Source organism: Ostrinia furnacalis, unplaced genomic scaffold (assembly GCF_004193835.3).
Source record: "Ostrinia furnacalis isolate ACB-3 unplaced genomic scaffold, ASM419383v2 OfSCF2609, whole genome shotgun sequence".
Classification (NCBI taxonomy): domain Eukaryota; kingdom Metazoa; phylum Arthropoda; class Insecta; order Lepidoptera; family Crambidae; genus Ostrinia; species Ostrinia furnacalis.
In genome coordinates, this window is record NW_021132848.1 from 387,319 (window position 1) to 413,443 (window position 26,125).

A 26,125-nucleotide genomic window follows, 5' to 3' on the forward strand; every position below is an offset into this window, starting at 1 on the left:
CTTCTTCTCAGCACTTGCCAAATGTTGGTCACGAAGCCCTGGTAGGGCAAAAAGATCATGAGACACGTGAAGGCTTCATAAGAGCAAAACTTTTAAAGCATTTTTTTAATTAGTCTTTTTATCATCATCATCTCAGCTATAGGACGTCCACTGCTGAACATAGGCCTCCCCCAATGCTTTCCTTGTTACGTTTGTTACTTGTTATTGTCTTTTATTTTTTAATATTTGACAATTTGTAAGCACTATTTATAATAGTCTATGCATAAAGGAATTTTGACTATCAAACTCAGTTATTCTCAAAATCAGTTATTCTGATCCATTCAGTGCTACATGCACCGGCCCTATGAACCTAGGCCAAAACAAACGTAGGCTGGGAGGATTACCTCCCCTCCGGCTTGTCGAGATAACATTTAGTGGCGATTTGGACCCTCGCGAGGGACCATTGTCGGCCCGGATTGGACGCGCACACTTCAACACGACAGATATGTTAGTGTCGATAGTGAATCATAAAGCTGTAAAATGAGAATTAACTTTGATAGGCTACGAAGAATTGAAATCAAACAAAGATAAAAGAAGATGTGTGTTTCTGTTTGTTAGTTCAATGGATGTCAAATGTTAAAAGCGAGACAAGTATTTGTAAATGTGACAAAAAATTATAACTGACCACTACAGTGCATAGTTCGGGTCAGACAAAGAAAAAATAATCTGTATTTTGTAGTCCAGTCAATATCCACATCGGACTATCGGTATCGGCACATAAAATTGCGATGTTCGCCGTTTATTGTGTCGATTTACTGAGCTATTGTGCCAGCAGAACTGAGTAATAATATCATCCAGTTTTTTCTTTCATGGGTATTTGGCGTTTGTTTTTAGCGATAGGTGTATTAATTCTATTTTATTCTAGCAAATTAAAATGTTCTTGTACCGTTTTTTTTGTTGTTTATTCAAAAGCGATGGCGCAAATCAACACTGGCACATTGAACATCTCATTCAAGCGGAGCCCATAAAAGGCATAAAGTCCGGAGTGAATCCGGACCGTAGCCAATATGAGCGATCGCGCCGGTCCGACGATTCGCAAGTCTCGCAACTTAGTAATAGCGATCCCTTTCGCACAGTCTGGGGGGATCAGCCAGTCCATATTTCACAAGAACCGTTGATGTAATATGTGTCATCATCATCATCTCAGACATAGAACGTCCACTGCTGAACATAGGCCTCCCCAAATGCTTTCCATGTTGCTCGGTTAAAAGTTGGCCTGCGTCCAGCGCCTTCCTGCTTTACCTTTATGATGTCGTCGGTCACTTTGTGGGAGAACGTCCCAAGCTGCGTTTTCCGGTACGCGAATTCCACTCCAGAACCTTGCTGCCCCATCGGCCGTCAGTTCTGCTTACTATGTGACCTGCTCATTGCCACTTCAGCTTGCTAATCCATCGGGCTATGGATCCATCGGGCTTTAGTTTGTTTACGGATCTCCTCATTTCTGATTCGATCTCGTAAAGAAACACTAAGCATAGCCCTCTTCATAGCACGCTGTGCAACTTTGAGCTTCTGTGTAAGGCCTATAGTGAGAGTGTAATATGTGTACAAGTTTCAATTAGTTTTGTTCTCGCTCTTCTACGGCCGGGTCTTTATCTCCTGCAGATCGGGATCGACGCGGCAATAAACCGGAACGCGCGGTTCCAGTCGCTGGACGTTACTTGGGACGCGATTTGCGAGTGTATTTGCAGTACGCGCGAAAGAAAGTACAAGAGTACTGCAGAAGTCGACTTTTGAAAACAAGTTACATATAAATATATTGCCCAAGTTCCTTGGCCGTTCTCGCCTGCTTTTGACCGGGTCTTTGTCTCTCTGCTGATCGGGATCGACGGGCGTCACGGGGCGCGGCAATAAACCGGAACGCGCGGTTCCTGTCGCTGGACGTTGACTTGGGACGCGATTTGCGAGTGTATTTGCAGTTTGTTATTGGCGCGAAAGAAGTTCAACAGTTCAATGCTTCAGCGCGATTCTCTCGCTCACGATGGGTGCCGAAACAAAGTAACATTCGTGATAATTTCAATTCGAAATTGCTTCACAGAGCAAAGTCACTACAACGCCTGAGCGAAGCGATTTCGGAATTACAACTGTCACGTTGTAACTTTGACTTGGAACTTGGAAGGCAGTTCACAAGTAGAACCCATCTCCAAATATCTTCAGGGCAGGTGTATAAAAATTTATATTTATACTTTGTCAAATCCAAACCAATCGCTTGCAAAAGCTAAATAACTGTCATGTTGTAACTTTGTCTTGCAAAGCAGTTCATACGTGGAACTCATCTTCGGATAACTTATGGGGTATAAAAATGTACATTTATACATTGTGATCAAAATCTACCCATACCAACCGCTTGCAAAAGCTAAACTACAAAACCTTGGCTCGATAAGATTTAGTTATCATAAATTTATCCAACTCTATAAGAGCTGCGACAGGCAACTAATTGCAATAAAAACGTCCACGGCCTGTATATTTATCTGGAGGATTACTAATGTTTGGCCAAAAAACGTTTCCCAAATTATCACATCGCAAACAACGTTTCGCAAATTTTCATTTGGCAAATTCTCATTTGGCAAAGCAAGTTATTGCAAACTTTTAATTCGCAAATGTTTTTTTTGGCATATTATTGTTTAGCAAATTATTGTTTGGCAAAGTATGGTTTGCCAAATTTTTCATTAGGCAAAAATATTTCACGATAAACTATTTACAAAATAATTTGATTGGTGCATAGAATGGTTACAAATTAGCTTGTGGTTATTATTTTGTTTAGTGGGGAGTTAATATAAAATTTGTTCTACATTAATTTCCTTATTTCATTCTTTGTATCGAAATTTTCAAACGATTCATTAACAATAGAGGTGATTCTAGCGCTCGGCGGCCGCTGCCGCGGCACGCTTCGCTCGCCTTCGCGCATTAAGGGTCACTGTTCTAACCTAACCTAACCTACTATTTTCTGCAATACCTACTTTTTGCAACCATACTATTTTCTGCAATGTTTTACATAAAATTATTGTGAAAACCATGATCATGTGCCTTATGCTTTGATTTGTGGGTAACGGTGGGTAAGTATGTGAAGTGTCAATTTGACCAAACAAATTATTTGGGATATAATATTTGGCAACATAAAACATTTGCTATATAAACATTTGCCAAGTAAAATTTGGCCAAATGATAATTTGACCAAATGAATTAGTTGCGAAAAGTACAGTTGCTAAAAGTTCATTTGGGAAATGAAACTTTGGCGATAAGTTGTTTGCGAAGTGAAATTTGGCGAAAAGTAATTTGGCCAAACGGAAGGATACCTTATCTGGATTCCAATTGATAAAATCGTTTCGACCCACCTACACCGGTGTTTGGTTAAGCTTTTTCTGTTTTCGCTTAAAGCTTAATATCCACTGGAACGGAGTGAGGGATTAATGCGGAGCGGAGATGCGGACTGTGTTTATTCATAAACATGGAGCTAGGAAGCGGAACGAAGAAAGTATGTACAGCTCTCCCGCTCCGCTTCTCAGTTATGTATGATTTTTTAATCTGAGCTAAAGCGGAGCGGAGTTTAACGAAATTCAATTGATGGATCTACCTTGCTCACCGCTCCATCACCTCGCTCCGCTACTGTGGGTGGACAGGCAGCCTAACAACCTCCGTTTATTTCAGCGTTTGGTCCGCGATAATGCTTTTATAAACGTCTATTTTCATTTCACCGTTTCTATTTAGCTTAATTAACGTTGGCAAATTGGAGTGGCTTTTTGATCGTCGAATATTTTAATTAATGCTTTGTTATTTTTAGACCTGGCCGTGATCGCAAGATTGAATAGGCTCAAAATGTTCCGACTTGAGAAATAATAAAGGTGGAGTATTTGAAAGGAATAAATACTACAGCAGTTTGCCATAGAGTTTAGACAGCAACTATTTGTACGTTCTATGGACACCTATTCTACGAGCTATGTGCCTTGCCCTCTGCCGTTTAAGTTTAGCGATTCTGCTGACTATGTCGGTTAGTTTCTCCTCCATTGAAGGAGAGCTTGTACATCATCAATAGGTTGATGTCCATCTCTAGGATGGACCTGCCAAAATCCTTAGGTACTTTGGATTCAGTCGAGTTTCTACGAAGAAGTGTGAGAAAACGAGAAAAGACTGGAGCCGCTGCCTAGTGATATCTCTCCCAAAACTACTAGACTAGACCACAGCCTCTTAGGAACTTAATTAAACGTTATGTAAGCCTAAACTGCATCACACCTGCACATTAACAATAACATTAGGTGTGATCAAGGACCTTGTCTGATTTCTTGGCCTGCCTGGAAACCTGTCAGTACGGCTAGCACGAAAAACTTTCGAGTTTGAATCTTTTGCGTACTCGAATCGCCATCAAAAGATTTAGTGCGAAAACTACAACAGCGCCCTTGTGAACGTGTCGTAAAGTGAACCTAGTATAAGAAATGGTCGCACGAAACTTATTTTGAGAATCAAAATTGTCACTTAATTCGAAGGTTAAGTATAGAGTTTTGTCGAATACGCAAACGATTCGAAGACGAGTTGTTCATGCTAGAGGTACTGCACGAAGGTGGACTCACCGATGAAAGGCTTCCCGTCGAGCCGCTTCATCCAGTAGAAGCGCTGGCTGTGCGGCTTGTTCTCGCGGTCGTACTGCTCCCACTGCTGGCGCAGGAAGGTGTAGCACACGCAGCAGCAGCGCACGGCGCCGTCGTCGTCCGGCTCCGCGCGGTAGCCGGCCGGCGGCGCGTGCGCGCCCAGGAACGGGAAGTAGGGCTCGGTGCTCGCCTGCGGAATAAAATAGGTTAAAGCCCGGTCTGGAAGAACGTAGAATATTGTCCACTGACCCCAAGCTACGCATCCTTATCGCTCGCGCGTAATTATATTGCTGTCGCGACGGCGCGACGGGCGCCCGCAGTAAGTGGGTAGCTTGGGGTCATTGGCCAAAATTCTACGTGCTCACAGACCAGACTCTAGTAAACAAATCATCATCATCATCATGAAAATCAAATCAGAAATGAGGAGATACGTAAACGAACTAAAGTCACTGACATATCGCGACGGATTAGCAAGCTGAAGTGGCAATGGGCAGGGCACATAGTACGCAGAACTGACGGCCGATGGGGCAGCAAGGTTTTGGAGTGGAGGCCACGTACCGGAAAACGCAGCGTGAGACGTCCACCCACACGGTGGACCGACGACCTGGTAAGGGTAGCAGGAAGGCGCTGGATGCAAGCCGCTACCAACCGTGCGATGTGGAAGTCATTGGAGGAGGCCTATGTTTAGCAGTGAACGTCCTATGGCTGAAATGATGATGATGATGATCATGAAGTCCCGATAGCCGAACGGTGAAGGGGTCGGACTGGCTGACTCGTGATCCGGGGAACGCGGCTTCGGTCCCCGCCGCCGCCGCTCGACTATTGTGGTGAGCTTACTCGTGACACAAGCACTTTAGCTTAGTACGAGCGAGGGGCTAGCGGGAGTATTAGTAATTTGTGAAATATAACATCAAATCAACATCATCGTCTTATATACTCTCTACTGCAGGAGGAACACCATATATGCCAGGGGATTTCGCCAACACGATTATCTCTTATTTACCTGAAAGTCTCTGGTAAACAATAGAGGAGTAATCTCTCGTCCAGGATTTGGCCTAGACTAACCACGCTGGCCAGACGTGTTTGGGAGGTCTGGCGTTAACATACACTTCATATTTCTTACTTAATCGCCTCTTATTGACATTCATGGGAAGAGAGCGAGAGTGGCTACTTCGTGCTGACAGAACAACAATACAATGTGCCTCCTATCGCTGTTTTACTTAATGTAACTGGCATGCAGTTGAAGACATAAACATAACCTCTTATCTTAAACGCATGTCATACCTAATCTTTCGAGTTTACCTCCTATTGGATTAGCTAAACCCATAGAAAACCACAATCTTCCCAACTCTTCAAACTCGTGACATACCGTTTGAAAGGGCGGGTTCCTTTTCAGGCATGTCCCAGTGTACCCCGTGCCCGCGTCACAAACTCAGCGTGATGTATTCCGACAGTTTCGAATTTGAATATTTCGAAAACTCCGTCGGAAGCATCATTAAAAGTCGATCAATGCGACGACATGACTACCACGACATGGGTAGGGAGAGAGTAGGCTCGTTCCTAGCTTGGAAATTCGACGGTTATGAACATTATGTAGGCACAATCCAGAGTCAAGAAAGTTCTACGAGTATTTTTCGACGTAAATCCGTTATCTCTAGAAAAAGCTCTGCTTTGTTTAAAGCAGTAGTGTGGCATTATTCTGAAGCAATTATTTTAATTAGGCATGTATTTAAATGATCTTTTTAAATTAGCAAAAACGGCAATTAAAAAAATCTAAATGGTCATCTATTTTAATGATTGATCCTCTTTCTTTGAGACATTAAATAAATGAAATCGATCGATATTTTAATCTCTTTTGAACTACGCAAAAAATTATTGAGATGTAAAAATTATATCTGATCGTTACTTGTTGGTCCTCAAAAATAAAAGAAATGAGCAGCAAATATTCAATATTGTGATACTTTTTTAAATAATTCGATTTGTATAAATTATTTTTTGTCTATATCAAATATTCTTCAAAATAATGATGTTATGGTACTTATTTTTATTAAGTTGTAGTCAAAGGATGAAAACTATTTAAAGGCACTTGATGTTCAAAGATTTATTTTTTATTAAAAAAGCATACTGAACACGTTCACACTGCGTTATCGGGTCGAATTGACCTTAGGTGCTGGATGCGTTGGTGCGGGATGGATATATTCGGTCTTTTCAGTAGTACGAAAGATACATATTGTTTTGCAATTGTTTGACGAAACAATAAATATTAATACACAGTAAATATTTGGAAAAAAAAACTTATCAGGTCCTTACGACCCGATGTCGCACTAAAAGTAAACAAATATCGTTTAGTGCTTTTATCGTGTCTAATCGACCCGTTGACAGATGACTTTATGGTCACTGATCACGGTCGAGATCGGTATAGTTACTAAGAGAAAATCAACCTTGCGATTTGAAAAAAAAAATAAAGAGGTAAAAAATATGATGTCGGATTCAGGGATGACAGAAGTAAGAAATTATTTTACACAGCGCCTCTAGTCCCAAACTAAGCAAAGCTTGTAATTTAAACAAACATGGCAATGTACCATTCTGCTTGCTTATTTGCCGCTAAGCCCTTGGCCAACTCAGTAACCAATGACGGACGATTGTCACTCAACCACAAAGTACCGCGTAAATTAAAAGATATTTTTTAATTAAAAATATTAACCAATAATATTTTTTGTTAGATCAAATATATTTTAAAGTTAAGTTATACATAGATCGAAATGTATTTATTAGGTGATCAATATTAAAAGGCAAACTTGATATAAAAATCATCAAATTAACAAAATTAAAGATCAATAACTAAAAAAGAGGATCAAATATTATTTTTGTTTACCAAATATTAAAAGAGTATGTTAAACATAAATATTATGTTACCTTAAATGAAGATCATTCATAATTTATCCGTAGATCAACTAATATAGACCCAATAATTAATATAAAGATAAAATATAATAAAAAACATCATTTATTTTTAAAAGTGCACATACAAAAAAGATCAATTAGTTTTTAGAGGATCAAATAATATTGTCCCTTTTAATTATGATTCCCTAAACCTTACTAGGTCACTAGGTGGACCGACGATCTGGTGAAGGTCGCGGGAGGTGCCTGGATGCGAGCGGCGCAGGACTGGTCTTTGTGGAAATCCTTGGGGGAGGCCTTTGTCCAGCAGTGGACGTCTTTCGGCTGAAACGAACGATGGAACGAACGAAACCTTATTTCTGATCCTCGGAATAGTCCTCTGACTATCAATGCCCCAGATAGATCATTTCCGAGCCATAAACCTTCTGCATAAACAGTCTCGTGTCTCAGATTTCAAACAGCCCGCAGCGAGCAATTAACGTCCATAATGACATGTCATCGCGAACCGATGGATCGGAAACTCCCATATACATTGTACAACATCCGCAAAGCGACAGAGCAAAATAACGCTCCAGCGTATAAACTATGGGAATGGTTTATGGGAAAATTGCAAACACTGTGCAGAGGGGGCGTGACGGTGTACCAATTCGCGTTATAGGATTCCACAGGCAATCGTAATACATACTATGCTGTACAGTAATTAAATTTTCATACATATTCAGAAACCGATTTTGAGATGTATTTTAAGACTTCTAAGAGGACGTTTTTTTATATTACAAAATGTCTCAAATTGACAGACTAATACAATTTATTATTTTATTTACTTACATCTATGTATTTCCGATCGGAAATCGATTTCACTGTTCATTTATGGTAAGGAACTAAGGACTTATTATAAGTGCCTTTTTCCTATGATGCGGATTTCAGCACCCGTGCGGATTTAGTATTTACCTTGAGCGTGCTCATTTTCCAAAAATATAGATTCAGAAACCGAGTACAGAACCCGTCAATTAATCTCCCGTCTCACACTTCACCGCTTTTTTCTCCAGACCCAGCACAATGGAGTACAAATACTGCAATATTCACAGGCTGTGTCCCACGCGTTGCTTTCATAGCTCACATGGCACTCATGGCGTGTCGCCATGTCTTATTCATGGCAATCCCAGCAGCCCCATAGGATCACGGGTTCCGTCAAAATATGAATTTATTATTGCAACCCACAGCTTTACTAAATAAAACGCAACATTGTGTCTGTTTCGTAACCAAGTAAATTCGTAGAAGTATACCGTTAATCATAACAGAAATAATTGTAGAAATAGGTTTCCGAGAACTCGAAGCGAGAATCTACATTTAATTAACGCCCGTATTTGCATAATTAACGAAAGCAGCAATTTGAAAAACAGACCAAATAACAATTCTGTAACACCGCCGCTGTTAAATGATTCTGTTCCCACGCAGAGCCGCCTCATCAAACACGAAACACTCGGAACCAAACTCGAAGCTCTCAATCCGCAATCACGTGTCTTCCAGGAATCGCTCTCATTTCGCTAAGTAAGTGGAAACTCGTTACACCCACCAATTTATTACATTATAACTTGGAAAGTAATATTGTATTTTGGGTTTGATGAATTTATAGCGATATTTTGACGCTTGTTTTTGAGTATTAGGTTTTGGATGGTTTCGTTTTGTAACTTTATTGAAACTACAAAGTTTAAGCACGTTTACCAGAATCATCATCATCATTTCAGCCATAGGACTGCTAAACTTCCACATCGCAGGTCGTCGGTCCACCTTGTGGATGGACGTCGCACGCTGCGTTTTCGGGTACGTGGCCTCGACTCCAGAACCTTGCTGCTCCATCGGCCGTCAGTTCTGAGTACTATGTGCCCTGCCAATTGCCACTTCCAGAATCCCATTACCAGAATCACATACGCTAAAAGGTTAGGCTTTTTATTTATCGAACTCTATGCCGAAAAAGTAGCATACCAAAGCTTTATTAAAGCATAAGATCCATCTATTAGAATTCAGTGAGCGAATCACTTCCACCCTCAAGTTGAGTCTGTCATTTTTGACACTGCAATTCAAATAGTACGAAAAGTTTTTTTTCGTATTTTACCGATTTCCTCGTTGAATGTAACAATATGATGCGGAAAGTTAAATCGAACATTCATGTCATGTTCATATTACCCCTTTTGCCGATCCTTTAAAAACTTTGGTGTCGCAGATATCTGTGACAAGAAAGACGTGACCTCCCCTTTTTAGGGTTCCGTAGCCAAAATGGCAAAAACGGAACCCTTATAGTTTCGTCATGTCCGTCTGTCCGTCTGTCCGTCTGTCCGTCTGTCACAGCCGATTTACTCGGAAACTATAAGTACTACAGTGATGAAATTTGATGGGAATATGTGTTGTATGAACCGCTACAAAATTATGACACTAAATAGTAAAAAAAAGAATTGGGGGTGGGGCCCCCCATACATGTAACTGAGGGATGAAAATTTTTTTTTCGATGTACATACCCGTGTGGGGTATCAATGGAAAGGTCTTTTAAAATGATATAAAGTTTTCTAAAAAACATTTTTCTTAAAGTGAACGGTTTTTGAGATATCAGCTCTCAAAGTCGTAAAAAGTATGTCCCCCCCCCTCTATTTTTATAACTACGGGGTATAAAATTCTAAAAAAAATAGAGGTGATGCATGCTAATTAACTCTTTCAACGATTTTTGGTTTGATCAAAGTATCTCTTATAGTTTTTGAGATAGGTTGATTTAACTGTAATTTTGGTTATATTTGCTGCTACGGAACCCTTTGTGCGCGAGCCCGACTCGCACTTGGCCGGTTTTTTTTTTTGTTCATCTATGACTATAGAAAGAAAGTGTGTATCTGTTTGTTATTTTGCAACAAAACTATAAATCTGTGATGCTGTACATTTTATTTAAACAACTTTCTTGTCGATAAGACAAGTTTTTACACCAACAACTTTAAAATAGCCTTCAGTAACCAAAATTATTTACTCAGTTTGCTTTTTAACCAATTTTTAATTACCCATCCAATCAATTAACAAGCAATTTGGGAACATTTTTCACTTGTCCCCACGATCACCCTTATTGAGCCACCGTCTGCGTAAACAAGGGTTGCTGGTGGGAGCCGGCATATGGGGTTCCCAATGAGGGGTCCGGTAGGCCGCGACAATTAGGCCTTGTCCACACCAACGTGCCAGCACAGCACGTGCCGTTAATAGGAAAAACATTGTACGAAATAATGAAATGCGGGCAGATCAAATCCTTACGTGTGCTGAAATCCGCATCACAGGAAAAGTCTTTATCTATCTATACTAATATTATAAATGCGAAAGTAACTCTGTCTGGCTGTCTGTCTTGCTTTCATGCCTAAACCACTGAACCGATCTTGATGAAATTTGGCATAGATATAGTTTAAGTCCCGAGAAAGGACATAGGTTATTTTTCATCCCGGTTTTTGAAACAGGGACGCGCGCGATAACGTTTTTCTGTGACAGACAAAATTCCACGCGGGCGAAACCGCGGGCGGAAAGCTAGTGTACTATAAATGAATCTAATGGCGATCGGAATTAGATGTAAATAAAACAATGTTGGCGCGTGTTTTGCAGTTAAAAACTTTTCGAGGAAGCTCTTGAAAAGTAATTATCAGGTCGAAAGTGGAAGCGAAATTCACCAGGAATCGTCAACCACAGAGAAACTGTCTATCTTATCTCCAACCCACGGAACACTGTTGTTATGACGACAGACTGACTACCAACCAAAAAAAAATTTTGCCTCTGCTGGTAATCGAACCCGGGACGTCCGAATCTTGAACAGATGGCCTAACTATGAAACCATGGTGGCGGTTAAAAAAGCGTTTTAACAGTCGATGAAGAACAAAGCGTTAGTGTGGACAAAGCCTTATGTGCCATCAAATATTCAAAGGGCTAACGTGTGAAAACACACTGTGTAATCTATAGACGTTCGTAACTGTCCTGTAATTAGGCATTATTAATGTACGTCCTATTATAATTAATGGAAATTATAGGGAACGCCTTTGTGAAATTAGCTGTGTAATAGTAGAATACTTAATAATGCTGACTATACTAATATTATTTACTCTGTCGTTCGCGTGCAACGTTTTCATTATTTAAAACGCTAAACAAAATTTTCAAACTTGATGATAAGTAATAAAGCCCATTCTAAGCGAGCCTCTTTTTCGGATACTTATTTTTATATCGCAAAATCGATCACGTGTAGCAAAACCAAGCAAATCATAAAAAAAATATGTTTTGCAATCAATGTCTATTAGACGTTCATTCAAACCGGTACGATCCGGATGGCAATTGTCAAGCTGTGTAAAGCAATTGACATCCGACACGAGCCAATGAAGAAGAAAATATTTACCAAGCGTCGCTAGTTGCTGCATCTAACACATTGGTACCTAAACTTATTTGAGACGCGCCCCCTTTCGACCATACAAAAAATTCTCCTCCAGTCAAGATTATTTATTGATCGATCTATCGAGCAGTCTGGAATGCATTCTCTCAGCAGTCGCAGGTTTTTAATTCTTAAGTCGATGAAGCACCTGATGTCGTGCCCTGAGTGCCCAAGCAACTGCACTTAGGAGTAATTGATGAGTGCTGCTGACAACGCCACTTGTGGCGGAGTTTCGGGATGACACTGTGTAGGTTTGTTGTCGACACGAAAAGAAGAAGAATTCTTAAATACACAGATGGCCCGCACCCCCCTATAAAGGTCTTTGCACCTACCACTTTGGGAACCAATGATCTAACACAAGAGGCGGACTTTGTCCCGAACGCAGGGTCATGGGCATGGCAGACGTGACACCAGGTTCGCAACGATTGTCTCGAGACAAAATGCGCTATGCGGATAGTACGAATTTACTGCGTTCCGCGACTAATAATGATGGTTTTGTCCAACCAAATGATTATATTATTGCTTTATGACGAGACTAGCGGCCGCCCGCGACTTCGTACGCGTGGATCCCGTTTTACCCCCTTAGGGGTGGAGTTTCGTAAAATCCTTTCTTAGCGGATGCCTACGTCGTAACATCTACCTGCATGCCAAATTTCAGCCCGATCCGTCCAGTGGTTTGGGCTGTGCGTTGATAGATCACTATGTCAGTTAGTCAGTCACCTTTGAGTTATTATATTTAGATTAGGATCTTTTCAGGACACTTAATACATCGCAGATTTTTTCATCCTTTTCAATAAGTCCTGCAATATTAAAGGTGTATGCAGTTATATAGCGCCAGAACAGTCCAAGAACATCCCTACAATTCCTAGAGATGGGTATGTCAGCAACATTTCTTGCGACATCTCTAGCGTAGCTCCCTGCGTAAACTCATTGATACAGTACTTTAGAAATGACATTTCTTTGTTGATTTAATGTCACCACTATTCATAGCCCCTTTCTGATTCTTCCAGTCTAAATAATAAATATTTAGATAACTTGAAAAAATCGAACTACCTAAGGCGGGAATTGAATCCACGACCTTTTGCTTGACGAGCGACTGCTCTTCCATCTGAGCTACTTAGACATTGGATGGACCCGTCGATATTTTCAAGTATAATATGCTTACTTAATTTCGAACTCCTCCTATGTTCTTCTGATTAATTTCGTTGCGGGTCCAATGACAGTTTAACTTTCCCCCGGGACAAACTTGACCTTCATTGGTTGGGTTTTTATGGCGGTCAAGCTGTAGATCCTGGCTACACAGGAGTTGCAGTGGTGGGAACGAGAAGTGGGAATAGTCCCGACAAGTGTAATATGCTGTTGCGGCCGCGTTTCCAGTCTTGCAAACGCAACGCATCGTGTGCTTTGGCTCTCACTGTCTTGACTCACTTCTTTTGGCTCTGAACTGACTAAGTTGGCGCAATACCGATCCCAAATAACCGGTGCGAGCCGGCCACCACTCGCGAGTAAAGTGATTGACATTCGACACGCGGCAATTTCGCCTCGTTGCGGACCAAATTGTTTTGCTTGAGCCAGCTGATTGGATGATGGCTGTTGACGCGAGAGCTGTCGTGTCGATTTATGTCTCATTTTAAGGTTATGGTCGTTACTCCCAATATGCGTACGTGCAAACATTTTGATTGTAAAATAGTTTTAAAAGCTTTATTCTTTCAATTGGTAATTTCAGTTTCAATCAAGCAACTCAGAATGCTACTAATAGTCTTTCCTTTTGAGAATTTTTAGGGTGAGAGAAAGAGAATGTCTACTCACGGACATTGCCCGCGGGCGGCGTGACCGGAGGGAGCGGCGAGCGTTCGGCGAACGAACGAGCAATGTTCGGTTCGCGAGCGAACATCGAAGAAGACGATCCTGACGCACTCTCTTCAACGACTTTGCACTAAACGGTCTCAATATCGTTGTTAATTTATACCGAATAGACAATTAATTGTATACAGTCCACTCTTTCATTTAATTAACTTCCACTACACTCACTATCGAAGTAACAGAGAACAAAGAAAAATGGCATGATCATCAATAAAATGATCATTCGATATTAATATGGCTTACAATCTTGTCGAGCAAAACAGCATACCTACAGCTTTCTGTGTGACTGAGTGTAGAGACTAAACTTCTCAAACTGAGTTGCAACATAATACTTTAACCGTAACTATAACCATAACAGGTGTTTATTGTATGGAGTTTGACAGACTTTTGACGTTTGTTTTAGTTAAAGTAAGATGGTGCGCCCCAGCCTTAATTATGATTGGCTTAGTTAGCCCTAACCAAAGATAGATTACAGCTTTATCACACAAGCTATCTCGTCCAATGTATTGGGGGTAGAATTTAGGTCAGTAAATAGGTCACTTCTGTCTCCTGCTACTAAACCCTTTATGATCATCATCACCATCATCATTTCAGTCATAGGACGTCCACAGCTGAACATAGTAGGCCTCCCACAATTATTTCCACAATGGCCGGTTGGTGGCGGCCTGCATCCAGCGCCTTCTTGCTACTTTTATGAGGTCATCGGTCCACCTTGTGGTCACCCTTATGATCACTCTAACCTAGTGTTTTTCAACCTTTTTCATGACACGACCTCCCTAGTATGAAAACATTTTTGGCGACCCCCGACCGTTCGCTTTTTTTTCATGCATTTTGCAAAGATGTTTGTAGGGACCAAATACTTCAATCCATACAACATTTGCATAATAAGATTTCGGAATAATCGGTCTTTAAGATTTTTTTTACTGAAGTAGTTTTACGCCCTCTCGCAACCCCCCATAGTAGCCTGGGGGTCTCGACCCACAGGTTGAAAAATACTGCTCTAACCAGAACCACCCTTACCTGTGGGTCAGGCTTCACCCGGACGGTGTACTGGTCCCCGAGTCCGCTGCCGCCGCAGACGAAGCAGACGCGCGCGTCGTCCGGCGTGGCCGCCGCCGCCGCCGCCGGTTTGTCCAGCGACGGCGACGGCGACGCCGGTTTCGGCGCGCCGAGCGAGCTCTTTATGTACGCCTTGGCCTTCTCCATGCCCGCGTCACTGTGGGAGAAAGAGATCGGTTAGCAACGTCAAATTATCAACACAATTAGTTCCTAATTAGTATAACATACACCAAAGGCACAGTATTGGGAATCAATAGACAGTCAAACAAGTCATTACTTGAAATGAGAAAATTCACAGAAGAAAACACCAACAGTAAACATATCTGGAACATCCTAACTCGAATCATGAGGTCGAAATGATGAGAAGTTTATCTAAGTAACAATAATTTGCAATGATGGTCTTCACCATTCAGAAGCCACTCAATCAACCTAAGGGTATTCAGATGACTTTGACTGCAGTAAACGCCATAGCAATCGACCTAAGTACCTATCAATGAATGAAATTCAGGCATTTACAAGTCATTTCAGTTATTGTCACATTAGGTTTCAAAAACTCAAGGCAAACATTTTCCTCCCATGGTCCCTGACTTTTCGCCAGTAAATCGGGCAGCAAACTGCCTCAATTCAGGCGAATTGAAAGCGGGTAGGTATCCAAACGGTCAGCAGCCCAGAACCGCTATCTCCCTATCAGATAGCGATAGCATGCAACATCGACATTTAGTCAGCCGAGACGCAACTACCCGACAATGGACGGGCGCGTTCAGCCCCGAAGACCAGAAATAAGTAGGGCTGCCTCAAACACTTACGATGTATTCTAATCAAATCAAATCAAAAATATTTGTTCAATTTTGGCACTTATGAATAACTAAAGTGTTAAATACATAAAAGATCGATGCTTTACTTCGAAAAGCAAAAAAAAAAGATTTGGAAGCATTCAGCTCTAGCCGTCTCTTCCAGTAATACAATTTTCAATTCGATTCATTCATTCATTTCAATTTGACAAAAGAGGATCAACAAACTAAAGTCGTTTACACGTATTTGTAAAATCGATAAAAGATTTGTGACAATAATCGGGGTCATATTTAAATAGCATGAATTTGTTTCAGGTTGTATCATTCTAATTTGATAATATAATTATAACGGTAATTAAAGCAAAGCGTTATTACTTCAAATAGCTTAATCAAAAATATTTTTCTAAACCTATGTAGTATCTACTACAGACGTAGTTTTAATATTTACCTATAAATGCTCTAGATTTGGAAAGTCTAGTCAAAAACCAATTTTAATGTACGATTTCAGGTCACGTATCCAAAAGCCATTAATCTAATGGAAATGCAAACACATCAGCCGAGTTCAATCCGCAAACTTGTGTGGTCAACCTGAATGTCGGCGCGAGGTCAGCGTCATTCGGGAACGCGCACGTCATATGAATAAATCCACTAAACATACTCTTACGTAGTTATGAATAACTGGGTTATGTTCTCCGCGTTTTAGAACAAGATTTCCTAGACACGACATGATAAAAAAACTCATAAAATTCTTTTATTTTTGCAAAAAGACTTTTAAAAAGCACTTTTACATGTCCCAGTATTAACCTAGTCCTGCTTCGGGACAATAAATGGGTCAGTGCTGAGAAGCAGCGCAAGAAACTCAGTCACTATTTCTATTCTCGTCATTACTTAGTGAAAAGAAAGGTTTGTCTAAAGTAGCCTGCCTAATTTTATTTTAGAGACATCAGCTGGAAGTAGGTTTTTAGTATAGTACTATCTAGATAGCAAATGACAACGCAGACTATTTTGCGCCAAGTTACGCATATAATATTTTAACTTAATTAATAAACAACAAATAATTTACCAGTCATATGCGACAGCCCTGGACATGTCATAATGAATATTTAATTGCGATATGGCGATCGTGGCGCGATATAACTAAATGCCGACCGCAGTCACGCACGCCGAGATTCGGCGTGACTCACAGTTTGTTGTGTCTACGTGACACTGTATATGCTTTCCTTTCTGAGATTCGATTCCCAGGTGGGACTGAAAGCAGTTCGAGATTTGCTTGAGGTTTGGTTGCACTTTTGCAGTTTAAACATTGACCAATAAAATTCAGAATGAATACTTGGAAACCTACATTTTGAAGTCACTTGCGACTCAGTTTGTTATCTACGTGACACTGTATTTCAGCTTTCCGTTCCGAGATTCGATTCCCAGGTGGGGTGCACAGTGTGCACTGCACACGTAGTAAGGAAAGCAATTTGAGGTTTGGTTTTCAGTTTAAAGATTGGCCTATAAAAATCGGAATGAATTCTTCGAAGGCTACACTGAAGTCTTACAATTCAGGATATGTTATGCCTACGTGACAAACACTGTATTTCAGTATTACACTCCGAGATTTGATTCCCAGGTGGCGCTCACGTAGCAAAGAAAGCAATCTGAGGTTTACTGGAAATTTTGTTTGCAGTTTTGCAGTCTAAACATTGATCTATAAAAATCCGAAAGAATACTTCGAAGGCTACATTTTGGATTCACTCTGCTTGACTTTGTGTCTACGTGACAACATTACTTTTGCAGGTTCAGTTCCCTGATGAGTCACCCAAGAACAGAAGTAGTGAGTTTGAGTTGGCTCTAGTTACTGGTAGAACTATAAAAAACCATATTAATGCTTCTGAGACTATGCACCTGCCTGACTTCAGCTGTTCAGTGTTGGTTGTTTACAGACATTGCATTTTATTGATTTGAGTCCCTGGTGGAGCACACAAGAATTCAAGACAGTAACGTACATAAAATGCACCTTATTTTTATCCTAAAGTTGGTTTGGACTTTGGACATTGGAGTGTACAGATTTTCCCATAAAAAAGCCGGGTTAGTGCTTCAGAAGCGGTATTCTGCATTGAGACGTGACTAGGGTTTGCTAGCGAGATGGCTTCTAGTTGGCTAACAAGAGGGAAAAGATTCAGAAAGAAGAAAGTTTTTCCTACATACGACTTTGATGTTTTTCACGATAAAACGGCTGAACCGAATTAGATCAAGTTTAGTAGAGTCCTAGATAAAAACATGGGATATTTGTTGTAAGGGATAAACGCGCGCGATCATCTTTACGTGACAGACATTAGTCTATCGCGTGACTATTAAGTCACGTGAGTGAAGCCGCATTCAAAAGCTAAAAATTAAAATTTCGAAGCAGAAAGCCAAACATTGTACCTTTTTCCATGAAATCTAAAATGTAACATTGGGAGTTCCCCATCCTCCGTGTCGATCCAGGCTGACGTGCATGATCGATCGTCAGCATGACACGTCCGATAACAGTGTAACGGTGGATTTTATTGATCGCCCGGTAGCGGCACGTAGCGGTGTCGCCGCCCTGAACGCGGGTGATCAAAACCGCTGTGAAGGCGGCGAAGATGATGATGGTGAAGAAGGTATATTTATATTAGTTAGATCATCTAGTTGGTATATGAACCTTAGGTAAATAAAGACTATTTTCCGTGAGATCTAAAATGTAGCGGTGTCGACGCCCTGAGCAAAAAGTGATCAAAGCCAATATGAAGGCGGCGAAGGTGATGATGGAGAGGAGACTACACGGACTACACCTCAAATCAAATAATTTATTTGCATTACATGTGTAGTTTGACAGTTGGTTAATGGTAGGGTAGCACATATCAGAGATGCTACCTCTTAGGTTAGATCATCTCGTAATATAAGCCTAGGTAGGTAGTTTATGATTCTCGACCTAGGTCACACGTAGGCTTCACACGTTACCACCTCATTATGATGTCAGGTGTTATTTTAACAGCACTTAAATTCTAACTAGCGCCGGTTAATTTAACTTAATGCGCAACGAAAAAAGTTCGGAAGTAATGTATGAAGTGAAAGATAGAAGAAGAAGAAGTTAGTTATTACACATTTGAGGTAAGAATCCGGAATTGTATTTCTTTTATAAGCTAAATCCCTGGCAAACGCAGCTGAAGCAAAAGACTAGTACGGAAAAGTGTTTCTATTTTTAAATGACATTATTAAAATTTTCAATTTTCCCCATTCCCAACGGCATTCCATAATCCAATAATGTTATCTTCAAAATTACCCCGTCAAAGTGAAAACTAACCGGCCTAAGTGGATTTGTCCGGGCATCCGTCATTGTCGCGTCATGCCGCCTCACGTCACTCGCCTGCATATTGCATTCGCAGTGGACACGACACCCTGGCTGTATACACTGCATATGCATAAAAGGGCCGTCAGTGTACAGCGTGGTGCGAAAATGTTTTTCTATGCATAACAAGGCAGGTTTGACCAAAATCGCACCTGGTGTTAAGTGAGATGCAGTCTAGGATGGTACATATCTGCCCTGTAAGTGCCTATTCACTTCAAAAGGTCCGGATTATAGTGATCGGGAAAGACAGCAGCAGGCAGCGAATTCCAGTCCCTAGCTGTTCGCATTATAAAAGAGTTATCGAAACGCTAAGTGCTAATTTGAATTTGTACTTTTGGTTACAAGAAACAATCTTATATCGATGGGACTCGATGAGGTAATGCGATAGAGAACAATTTATTGATAGTCCAAAGATAAAACTCATTCATTTTGGAACCGATTACAGATTTGTTGACGTGACGCGATACGCGTATTCTTGAATGGAAACGTGCCGTGTGAGGCCACCAAAAATTAGAGCAAAAGAAACTACGTTTCTAGACGTTGGATAAGCATAGAGATAGTATAAGTTTGTAGTGACTAGCATTGAACAAAATTTTACAAAAAATGAATAGGATTATATACTAAGAGAACACTATTAAACAATAATTGTTATCGTTTAAAACATATAAATGTATTAATTTTTAAAAAGATTATGATGAATCGACACAACTGTAACTCAACCAAATAAAAATTCAATTTTGAGCTTCAAAAATGTTTCCTAGTTTGGACACATTGAAAGCAAAACAAAATGAAAAAACCCGACTACAGTAACTGGGGACGCGAAATGAATTGATTTTGTAATCCGTCTGCGAGCGCGGTCGGCGAAACTGTAGCTCTAAAGTAAAAAGAGAAAAAACGAGCAGCCTGTATACAAACAGGACAGCCGGACATACGATCGATCCTCACGCATCACGCGTGCCAGCTCTAATTGCTACGTAGGCGTTTATACGTCTACAAACATGTACCCAATGGGCAAATACACGGTAAGTCTCCATTTGAACATTTTGCACGTCATCGTCATCGAAAAATGCTTTAGCATCAATTCGATACCATGTAAGTAGCGTCAGTTCATCATAATAAGCTTCTTTAAGCTAGTTCGCTGCAGTGCTGGCAGTGCATGACCCCTTTCCTAACGTACGCCCATTTCTGAGATGTTTTAGTTAATCGGACAATTCAATTTCCAACAAATTATAACCAAGCAAGATTCCATAACAACATTTACCACCCACATTGAAAAAATAGTTAGCAACCTAAAATCTTTCAACAATTAAACTTCTAAATCACGTAGGAGAGAGCAACGCGTATACCGATAGATAGATATACGGGTCAGGAAAAAAGTGAAAACCTGAAAGAACTTCTTAACTTGATAAATCATTAGCGTTGAAGAATGAGAAAAATTGTCCAATAACTTTGGGTAAATCGTCGCCACCGAAATTACTCTTGCTTTACTAGTTATTCACAGTTTTAGTACAATAAAGATTTTAAAAGTTTTATGACTGAAATAGAGGGAAAGCGCAGTAACATTTAGCGCTTTCTCATGACTGAAGTGAGTCTACTAAACCAATTTCCACTGTACAAATCCGTCTAGTATGTTGTACATATGTCTGTGCCAGGCTCTGGAGGGGTCTGAGCTTTGCGAATTAAATTAAAAGCCTAAGCGAGTGCCGGCTACAGTGACGTATCGAAATTATTTGGAAGTTACATTTTGATTCCGTTTCAGGTTGTTGCATTTTCAAACTACGTGGACCGTTACGAAAATATCATCCAAATAGATTTTTTGACTTAAGTCCGATTTCTGTATTGAGATTATGGGCTTGAGCAAGCATGCTCTTCTAGTCAAGATTGATTTTAATATGAAAAGTTCGTACTTGATCAGAATATGAGCACAGAAACCGGGCATTAGTTCTTCTTATAGCTGAGAAAAATTATAGTAAAAAGGAATAATGTCAATAAAAAGAAATAATGTCAACAAAACAGAAATACCATTAATATAAATGTCATACAACTACAACTATGCGATTTCAGCTCAATTAAGTTCGTTGTTTAGGTTAGGGTTCATGTCCCCGACAGCATCGTAGACGCAACAAAAAGACAGTGATCAAGAATCAAGATTTATGAGAGATGTTCTTCGGATTGAATTGCAGAGTTCTTCAAGTAATTCAAGACTTGCTTCATTTGTTTCAAAGGTTTCGTATATTTTACCAGCTTTCCGCCCGCGGCTTCGCCCGCGTGTTTATTTTGTCTGTCACAGAAAAACCTTATCGCGCGCGTCCCTGTTTAAAAAACCGGGATAAAACTATCCTATGTCCTTTCCCAGGATTCAAACTGTCTATGCCAAAGGACAATGACCAAAAATGTATGGAGTGTGGTCCAAATGTCCACCACTAACGAGACTTATGTAGTAAAATAGTCTACTAAATACTAGAGATGAAACGGATAGTTGTTTGGCCGGATACCGGATACCGGATATCCGGCCAGCTGATAGGCCGGATAGCCGGATATCCGGCGGCCGGATAGTTGGCCCATTGTCTCGTTGCATGTCGTGGCGAGTTTAGCGCCGCACAGGTGCTTCGAACGCGATCAGTGGGTCTATTAGTAGACTAGACTAATAGTCACACTTTTCGAAAATCGAATCCGTCCGAATAGAATGTCAGATTTTGCCACTTATCTTGGGGGCAGATCAATTCGGCCGATTTCGGTTGCTATCGTTAGTGTGTGATTGAATAGTGAAAATTAAATTAGTTTACTTGTTGCGTAATCTGACTGAACTGCATGCATAATATTGTCATCAAACCATCAGTGAAAAAAAGATCGCCTTTTTTATTTGGCAATATTTCGTTCGACATTAACAGATATTTAAACGTTTCCCAAATTATCACATCGCAAACAACGTTTCGCAAATTTTCATTTGGCAAAACAACTTATTGCAAATTTTTAATTCGCAAATGTCGTTTTTGGCATATTATTGTTTACCAAATTATTGTTTGGCAAAGTATGTTTTGCCAAATGTTTCATTTGGCAAAAATATTTCACGATAAACAATTTACAAAATAATTTGATTGGTGCATAGAATGGCATACAAATAAGCTTGTGGCTAATATTTTGTTTCGTGGGTAGTTAATATAAAAAAATATACCTTATTAATTTTCATATTTCATTCTTTTTATCGAGATTTCCTGATTCATTAACAATATAGGTTATTCTAGCGCTCGGTGGCCGCTGCTGCGGCACGCTTCGCTCGCCTTCGCGCGTTAATGGTCACTGTTCTAACCTAACCTAACCTACTATTTTCTGCAATACCTACTTTCTGCAACCATACTGTTTTCTGCAATCTCTTTGCTTTATATAAAATTCTTGTAAAAACTATGATCATGACGTTCCTATGCTTTGTGCTTTGCTTAGGCCAAATAATAATTTGACCAAATGAATTAGTTGCGAAAAGTACAGTTGCTAAAAGTTCATTTGGGAAATGAAACTTTGGCGATAAGTTGTTTGCGAAGTGAAATTTGGCGAGAAGTAATTTGGCCAAACGGAAGGATACCGTATTCGACATTAGAGTGAATAGCCCAGAAAAAGAAATTAGTTTTTTGAAAGGCCTTAATATGGCTTTTTTGCAACTTTTTGGACTTTAAATAAAAGCCGATTTATTGATATTTACCTCAAAGATTAATGTATTTCATTTTATTAATAGGAAATTGACGTAGTTGTTTAATATCCGGTATCCGGCCGGATAGTGAGTTACTATCCGGTATCCGGCCGGATAGTAAATTTAGGCCGGATATCCGGCCTACCGGATAGTTACCGGATATCCGTTTCATCTCTACTAAATACTGATTCATTATAACCAAACCGCAATCAAAAATATGCTGTCAATAAAAAGTTATGACTGAATGAAAAGTCATGTTTTTTACCTTTTCATCCGAAAAATGTTCTTGATATCATTCTATCCATCGCACATTTTGGATTAATCTATGCATGTTATGTCATGTCGCTTAGTGTGCCGTGTTAGATTCTCGCTAAAAGAAAAAAAAATAAGCTCAGAAGAAAGACAACAATATTGGAATTATGGTCGGGTGGTCGCTGCTCCGCCCCTATTGGTTGTAGGCTTAGATTAATAAAACCTAGATGGATAGTCTTCATACAAACGCTTCGTCAAGAGTGAGGCAAAAATCGTATGTCATTAGTGTCAATTTTGTTGGGGAGTGTAGACAGTGAAGGCGATTTTCCCGAAAGTAGGGAAATTTTTAATACGTTTTTAATTATTTTATAACTAACAAAAACAAAACGCATCATGTACTTACTTATTTATTGAATTCAAAGTACCTACCTAATTACAATAAGATAAATCGACTGAAAAGTCTCGATTTCATAAAAAAGGAAGTGTATTTGTACGGCGAACAATTGGGAAATAAATTTTCTTGTTACTGGTATCATTCCCGTATTTAATTTTTGAAAGCCAAATTCAAGCAAAATACGCGTCGAATCGTAGTACTTACTTATGAAATGTAACACTGGTCACTTTCTTTAGTTTTTCTGATGTATTTAGACACCCTTTCACAGCACAAACCGTCTTAATTAATTAAAAGTCGTCGGACGTATTTACCAATTTTTCACTTTGACAGTTCATGTGACGTTTACGAGTAAGCCATTCTGGCTTACTAAAATCTGCCTCACCTTTCGTGCACTGACTATCTATCTAGGTTTTATTAATCTAAGGTTGTAGGGTGATGTTATATAACCTAAAACCATCCTTGATAAATGGGCTATCCATAACATAAATAATTTTTCAAATCGGACCAGTAGTTCCTGAGATTAGCGCGTAAACTACTACAATTTTTCATACGGTCATATCTTTTTACTGACAGCTTATTTTTTTTTCGTCCCATACTGAAAGTTAATTTCTATTTAATCGACTATAAGCCAATATAGGTCTCATTAGTGGTGGACATTTGGACCACTTTTGGTCATTGTCCTTTCATCAAAATCACTTCAGTGGTTTAGGCGTGAAAGCGTGACAAACAGACAGACGGACAGACGACAGACAGAGTTAATTTCGCATTTATAATATTATTAGTATAGATTAGTATAGATAGATAATATAGATTCGATATTGGAATTAAAAACATTTCATAGCTGCTTGTACCGGAATATTCGTAAAGGCTGCGTCTTATTTATTCCAACGGAATCCAGCACATACCTCACACACAAAAAGTCGTGTACATCTTAATATCGGCCATACATTGTGCACTAACGACCGGGAGCATTAAAACGTAAGATCTCATTACTAGCCGGTACCAGATTCATGCAATTATCATGAAAAACTCCAATTGGCTCTCGCAAAAAGTAACTGTACTAAATTGATTTGTAAGAAATATCGGACAGGCATACCGCAAACGAGGTTACTCTGTAGCCCGTAATGATCAGTGTAGGGATGGACTCCCAACTCCGTAACGCGATTTCCGTAGTAGCTTTGTTTAAGCTCTAGCTCAAAACAATATTCCGAGATAAAATAGAGATACCGAGAGAGGCGAAAATTGGAATACGGCTTTATGAACACGAACGGTCATTTCGCCGAACTTTTTGAAACAAACCTTTTGTTTATATTCACAATTATGCATTAAAATATTAGTCACGTCACGTCACGTCCTACACCTAGTGACGTTTAGTCAACAAAGCTACTAAAGATCTTAGCGCCCAAGACCAATCTCAAATTATGGAAGAAGACAACGATTATGACCTCAACCCCAGTGCCCAACAACGTCGTACACGGAAGTTAATCGTATGCGTGCATCCCCTATGAAATATCCATCACACATTAAACTGGTATGGTTTCCATCAAAAGGCGTCTCTCAAATAGTCTTTTCTAACCTCAACTTCAGTAGCCAACATTACCAGCGGGGCTAGGATTCTAGGATGCACGCCGTGACAAAATCTTATCGTTGATTTTAGACAAATGTATGGACTTATCGCGTAAAATCTATATCGTGGCGTGCATCCTAGGCCTACAGGACGCGGAAGTTAATTGTGTGTGCGTTGCCTATGAAATATCCACCACATGGCACTGGTCCGGTTTCAATCAGGAGGCATCACTCTTGCAGCTGTCACGGCGCTCCATTGTGCGGTACGCTAATTGGACGCTCTCGTAATTGTGAGATTCTGCAGTTGCAGTCTTTAATCATCTTTATGATGAGAATAGAATACGTAACTTCTCGATTCTTCAAACAAAACTGCAAGTACAAAACAAATAAGCCTCACTTGAACGATAAAATCTGCTAGTATAGCATCATTTCAGATAATCAGTGTCAAATAATGGGCATTTCAAATCTATTTTATATTTGTTGTCTCGATATTTTTAGACGACAAATGTGAGGTTATCGTGTAACATCGATAAAATGGCACGATAAAAGATTATCGCGGTGCGCATCCTAGGCGTACTGATCGTTAAATCTTACCCCCCTCTATATTAATCGAAGTAGATAAATAACATCATCTACTAGAAGTTAAGTCCAACGACCTAACCTATATTTGCTAATAAAAAGCTCTTCTTTAATCTGAGCCATAATAAATAATTATTTATAATCGCTAATATAAAATCTATCAATTAATACAATTATGATATATACCGGGTTATATTACGTATAATAAATTAGTGCTACGAACTCCATATCCTGCGTCCGTTCAGAATGCTGATAGTGTTATCGGTAAGTTACTGAACCTGTTATATCCGGAAACATCGCATGTCGTAATCGGGAATTAAATATCGTAAAGTTTTATATCTTGGTTTCAAGATTAAGGCGACTGTGATTAGGAAGACTTGAACTTGAAGAAGCTTGCAGTGGATGGATAAAAAAGTGGAATATACTCTTTGGCACTCAGTCGGGCTAGGATGCACGCCGTGATATACTTTATCGACGCCAAAATGTATGGGTTAAATCGATAAAATAGCGTGATAACCGCTTATCGCAGCGCGTATTTCAGGCCTACAGGTTAGCGGTTAATGGCAGTCCACAGCTGGACAGAGGCCTTAAATACGCGTCTTTTTCCTTCGCCTCCCTTTACA

At 39.9% G+C, this 26,125-nt stretch overlaps 1 protein-coding gene across 1 annotated transcript in view; it reads right to left on the bottom strand.

Annotated features, from left to right (window-relative positions):
* The window catches only part of LOC114356037 (uncharacterized), a 143,881-nt gene that overhangs the window by 75,419 nt on the left and 42,337 nt on the right, over positions 1 to 26,125 (bottom strand). Inside the window, exons 2-3 of the mRNA XM_028309122.1 lie at positions 14,839 to 15,034; positions 4,602 to 4,809 (exon numbers count right to left, since the gene is read on the bottom strand). Coding sequence (XP_028164923.1) covers positions 4,602 to 4,809; positions 14,839 to 15,024 — 394 coding nt within the window. The 5' untranslated portion in view covers positions 15,025 to 15,034. The remainder of the gene's footprint in view (positions 1 to 4,601; positions 4,810 to 14,838; positions 15,035 to 26,125) is intronic.